The sequence below is a fragment of the Salvelinus namaycush genome, chromosome 2 (assembly GCF_016432855.1).
Source record: "Salvelinus namaycush isolate Seneca chromosome 2, SaNama_1.0, whole genome shotgun sequence".
Lineage (NCBI taxonomy): Eukaryota > Metazoa > Chordata > Actinopteri > Salmoniformes > Salmonidae > Salvelinus > Salvelinus namaycush.
The window spans coordinates 56,061,734-56,067,733 of record NC_052308.1 but is presented as its reverse complement, the minus strand read 5'-3'; the positions used below and the strand labels follow the sequence as shown (position 1 = coordinate 56,067,733).

General features: G+C 42.1%; 1 protein-coding gene across 1 annotated transcript in view; it reads left to right on the top strand.

The window, feature by feature from the left end:
* The first annotated feature begins 1,763 nt into the window (after window positions 1-1,763).
* The window catches only part of mmp24 (matrix metallopeptidase 24), a 40,969-nt gene continuing 36,732 nt past the window's right edge, over window positions 1,764-6,000 (top strand). The window contains exons 1-2 of the mRNA XM_038971499.1: window positions 1,764-1,912; window positions 4,827-4,943. Coding sequence (XP_038827427.1) covers window positions 1,836-1,912; window positions 4,827-4,943 — 194 coding nt within the window. The 5' untranslated portion in view covers window positions 1,764-1,835. The remainder of the gene's footprint in view (window positions 1,913-4,826; window positions 4,944-6,000) is intronic.

Sequence of the window (6,000 nt, the reverse complement as noted above, 5' to 3'; positions counted from 1 at the left end):
ATTTCAAACAGGGCTATAGTGTTCCTGGGGAAGTAACCTAGCTGTTGACTTTGGGGAGCAGGAAATGTCAACTGGGGTGTAGCAACTCTGGATAAGGATTGTGAGGGAGTTAAATCCTAGTTCATGGCCTATAATTTGATCACATCAGTGGCTGTTTCTTGAGTTATTGTTTATTTTCTTCAGGGCTACTTATAATCAAATTGAGAAGGAATTGTAGTTATGTTGCAAAGACTGCAATGTCATTACCCTCAATCTAATGTACAAATCTACATTTTCATTAATGGTTGATAAGGGAATTCTTTCTGCAAAGAATGAGCAAATACTGCATACCGGTATGGCAACTCTTTCATTTTCAATACAAATAAAATGACAACCCTTTTGAGCAAATATTCAATAATGTTATTCATTAATCCGCTACTACACCTACTATCCCATATTTTCCTCTATTTTTCACACGATATTGCAGAAATACAGTATGAAGTGGCCTGTCTTACTACCTGCTCATATTCAGCCAACATTTTTAAATTGTTAAGCGAGTGAAGCATGTGGCTATTTTTATTTTTACTGTGGAAACAATAAGCCCACTGAAGCCTGTCCAAATTACTTGCTGTCTGTTTTGCCTGGTATGGGGGATAAGGAACCCATTGTCTTGGTTTGTGGTGGCTTCATGCTACTGACATTGCCTGTGTGTTGAGCTTTAATGATGCTGTAGTAATTGTTGTATAATAGTACTGGTGAATTATTTAATTTGAGTCATTTCCCCTGAGCTTCAGTTGAAAGTGTTCTACATGCACATATACACAGGCACGCACGCATGCAACACACACACACACACACACACACACACACACACACACACACACACACACACACACACACACACACACACACACACACACACACACACACACACACACACACACACACACACACACACACACACACACACACACAGAGTATTCGGAGGCTTTGAGACTCCATTATCAGAGGGAGGTTGTAGTACATTTGCTCTGGACTGGCTAAATGAAACAAGATAAAAGCAAGGATTTGTTCCTCAGTGCTATTCAAATGAAATCCTATTAAGTTTTTCATTGTTGATGATGTAATTGATCTTGTGTGTTACCAGACAATACCTTCAGTTTTATAATTTACAGTAAACAGATAGGATTGTGTATAAATCACTAATAAAGTGTCTTAAAAAAAGAAAAACACCCTCAAAATCTAGACACCCAGCACCTTTCTTCTCACTTGACCGGATATTTACCAAAGATTGATAGCTGTCAAGGGTGCAAGGGTCAAAAGGGGACCCCATTTAAATGAATGGAGCTGGATGCAAACAAAACAATTTGATAACAAACTAAATTCAGCGTATGTAAATGCAAATGCATTACAAATCATAGGGGTGCTAAGCCTAGTTAATGTTAAGCCTCTAAAGCTTGACTCCCTTGTGTTGTCTTCTATATATCAGCTACCTTGTAGTGTTATTATTGGTGCTGGATCCCCTACAGAAAGCACAGACAGCCTGTGAAACCGCCCTCCGTTAAAATAGTCATGACCAAAATGAGCTCAATTGAGGAGGGCCTTTTAAAGGGCCTTTTATACTGTGGCACGCAGTTAAAGGGGATCCTACTTCCGCATCTGCTCTCCCCAACCGCCATGAAAGCGATTAAAGACGGAGACCCGAGAGGGCTGTCAGTTTAAGTGCAGTGATTTTGTGGAAGGTTACGCAGTCACCTGTCTCTCTTGTTCTTTCTCCTCCACAGACATGGCTGAAGAACTATGGCTACCTGCTCCCCCATGACATCCGAACGTCAGACCTGCGGTCAGAGAAAGCCATGCAATCGGCAGTCGCTGCCATGCAGCGATTCTATGGCATCCCAGTGACTGGAATCCTGGATCAGACCACCATAGAGTGAGTGTCGTTGTCACTTTCTCATTGGCTTTAAAGGGGGAATTTACATAAAAATCAGATCCTCCTATACAAACGAGACGTGTATACTACTACTACACTTTTTGAAATACTTACTGACTTGCCATGCTGTCTGTATTTTGGACCTATTCAGTACAGGACCATGGCGATAAACCAATTTCACGGTTTGGATCAATAAAGTGGGGCGGCAGGTAGCCTAGTGGTTAGAGCGTTGGGCCAGAAACCGAAAGGTTGCTGGATTGAATCCCCGAGCTGACAAGGTAAAGATCTGTTGTTCTGAACAAGGCAGTTGTTCCCCGGTAGGCCGTCATTGTAAATAAGAATTTGATCTTAACTGACTTTCCTAGTTAAATAAAGGTTAATAATACAAGTGTGTAATGAGAACGAGATCTAATGTAGATGCTGGCTTCATTTTATGACTCAAATATTAGGAAATTCGTACTAAATATGTAGGACCCTTGCATGGCTACCCAGACTCCTCGCTCTGACAAACGCTTACGTCAGCCCACGGACGTTAGTTTCTCCTCTGTAACGAGTCTGGATCTGAGTACCTCCCCGACTTTTCACCGAACGCAAACACATTCAGGGCCGTCTGATTGGTCCAGAAACCGATGGCAGAACACACATGGGTAAAGTGGCGGTTTGAAAATGTGTCATTGGCATTGATACTCTGATTGGTTAGAGACAATCCAATCGCTGATGACCTTGTTTTGTACAACACCACAAACGACTTCAGTGATGAAAGTCTCAGACTAAAGTATTTTGCGAACGACAGAGCAGTACACATATTTAGCAGATGTTATTGCGGGTGTAGCGAAATGCTTGTGTTCCTAGATCCAACACTGCAGTTTAGTGTGAGTCATCCAGTTAGTATGACCCCCTTATGTCTTATAATCATCTCATAATGATTCTGATTAAATACTAGCCATTTTGAGTCAGTTGAAATATTGATGCATTGAGACACATAACATTATTTTAAGATGTTACAAAGCTCATAAATGCTTATAACAACTTATAAAGCATTACATCTGCATGCTTTAAATAACATGTTCCCTACAGTGTATTCGGAGGGGCTCCCGAGTGGTGTAGCGGTCCAAGGCACAGCACCTCAGTGCTAGAGGCGTCACTACAGACCCTGGTTCGATTCCAGGCGGTATCATAACCGGCCGTAATTAGGAGTCCCATGGGGCGGCGCACAATTGGCCCAGCGTCGTCCGGGTTAGGGTTTGGCTGGGGTAGGCCGTAATTGTAGAGAATTTGTTCCGACTTGCCTAGTTAAATAAAATAAAAAATTGTTACGTTACAGCCTTATTCTAAAATTGATTAAATTGTATTTTTTCCTCATTAATCTACGCAAAATACCTCATAATGACAAAGCAAAAACAGGTTGTTAAATTTTGGCGAATGTATTAAAAATAAAGAACTTAAATATCACATTTACAAGAGTATTCAGACCCTTTACTCAGTACTTTGTTGAAGCACCTTTGGCAGCGATTACAGCCTTGAGTCTTCTTGGGTATGACACTACAAGCCTGACATACCTGTATTTGGAGAGTTCCTCCCATTCTTCTCTGTTAACCCTCTCAAGCTCTGTCAGGTTGGATGGGGAGCGTCTCTTCAGAGATGTTAGATTGGGTTCAAGTCCGGGCTCTGGCTGGGCCACTCAACGAAATTCAGAGACTTGTCCCAAATCCACTCCTGCGTTGTCTTGGCTGTGTGCTTAGGGTCGTTGTCCTGTTGGAAGATGAACCTTCACTCCAGTCTGAGGTCCTGAGTACTCTGGAGCAGGATTCTATCAAGGATCTCTCTGTACTTTGCACTGTTCATCGTTGCCTCAATCCTGACTAATCTACCAGTCCCTGACGCTGAAAAACATCCCCACAGCATGATGCAGCCACCACCACGCTTCACCATAGGGATGGTGCCAGATTTCCTCCAGATGTGATGCTTAGCATTTAGGCCAAGGAGTTCAATCTTGGTTTCATCAGACCAGAGAATCTTGTTTCTCATGGTCTGAGAGTCCTTTAGGTGCCTTTTGGCAATTTCAAAGCAGGCTGTCATGAGCCTTTTACTGAGGAGTGGTTTCCGTCTGGCCACTCTACCATAAAGGCCTGATTGGTGGAGTGCTGCAGAGATGGTTGTGCTTCTGGAAGGTTCTCCCATCTCCACAGGCACCTAGAGCTCTGTCAGAGTGACCATCGGGTTCTTGGTGACCTCCCTGACCAAGATCCTTCACCTCGATGGCTCAGTTTGGCCTGGCGGCCAGCTCAAGGAAGAGTCTTGGTGGTTCCAAACTTCTCCATTTAAGAATGATGGAGGCCACTGTGTTCATGGGGGAACTGCAATGCTGCAGACATTTTTTGTAACCCTTCCCCAGATCTGTGCCTCGACACAATCCTGTCTCGGAGCTCTACGGACAATTCCTTCGACCTCTTCGGTTGGTTTTTGCTCTGACATGCACTGTCAACTGTGGGACCTTATATTGACAGGTGTGTGCCTTTCCAAATCATGTACAATCAATTGAATTTACCACAGGTGGACTCCAATCAAGTTGCAGAAACATCTCAAGGATCATCAATGGAAACAGGATGCACCGGAGCTCAATTTCGAGTCTCATAGCAAAGGGTCTGAATACTTATGTAAATAAGGTATTTCTGTTTTTTATTTTTAATACATTTGCCAACATTTTTAAAAACCTCTTTTTGTTTTGTCATTATGGGGTATTGTGTGTAGGTTGCTGAGGGAAAACAAATATTTAATCAATTTTGAATAAGGCTGTAACTTAACAAAATGTGGTAAAGGTCAAGGGGTCTGAATACTTTCCGAAGGCACGTTATACTTTAGGTGTGGTTCCATCTGTAATTATGTATTTGGGGTTGTGTCCCATTCTCTAAAGATGGATGAGGAAACCTCGATGTGGCATTCCTGACCACCCCCACATCAGCCGACGGAGGCGGAATAAACGCTACGCCCTGACGGGACAGAAATGGAGAGACAGAAAGATCTCTTACAGGTACAGTTCATTTTTCGATCTTTGCTTCGGGACATTTCAGTGTGAATGGCTTTGAAAAGGCTTGGGTTGATTGTGTTCAAACCTTTCCATGGTTCTTCTTTTGTCTGTGCAGTTACTGCTCTGTTGTTTTCTTGACAAGTCAAATTAAGGGTTTAACTCCCCCTGAGAGGTGATTCACTCTAAGAACAGCTGTGTTTCCACGGAGGTATTCATAGATAAAAACCTACCAAAGACATACAGTATTACTTTAAAGAGATACTACACATGTGGAGTATCTGTAAATTGCAGCTCTGACCTCAACAATGAGCTACTAATTAGGAATTATTTTTATGAGGGGTTCTGTTATAGTGAACGAAAATATAAACGCAACAAGCAACAATTTCAACAATTTCAACGCTCCTTCAAAACTTGAGACATCTGTTGCATTTTGTTGTGTGACAAAACTGAACATTTCAGAGTGGCCTTTTATTGTCCCCAGCACAAGATGCACCTGTGTAATGATAATGCTGTTTAATCAGCTTCTTGATATACCACACCTGTCAGGTGGATGGATTATCTTGATAAAGGAGAAATTCTCACTAACAGGGATGTTAACAAATTTGTGCACAACATTTTAGAGAAATAAGCTTTTTGTGCGTATGGAACATTTCGGGGATCTTTTATTTCAGCTCATGAAACAAGGAACCAACACTTTTCATGTTGCGTTTGTATTTTTGTTCAGTATATATATATATATATATATATATATACTATCATAACTGCTAACAGCTACACAAAGCCTACATCGAACCTCATAGTCAACATACACTACATGACCAAAAGTATGTGGACACCTGCTCGTCGAACATCTCATTCCAAAATCATGGGCGTTAATGTGGAGTTGGTGCACCATTTGCTGCTATAACAGCCTCCACTCTTCTGGGAAGACTTTACACTAGATGTTGGAACATTGTTGTGGGGACTTTCTTCCATTCAGCCACAAGAGCATTAGTGAGGTCGGTGACTGATGTTGGGAGATTAGGCCTGGCTCGCAGTCGGCATTCCAATTCATCCCACA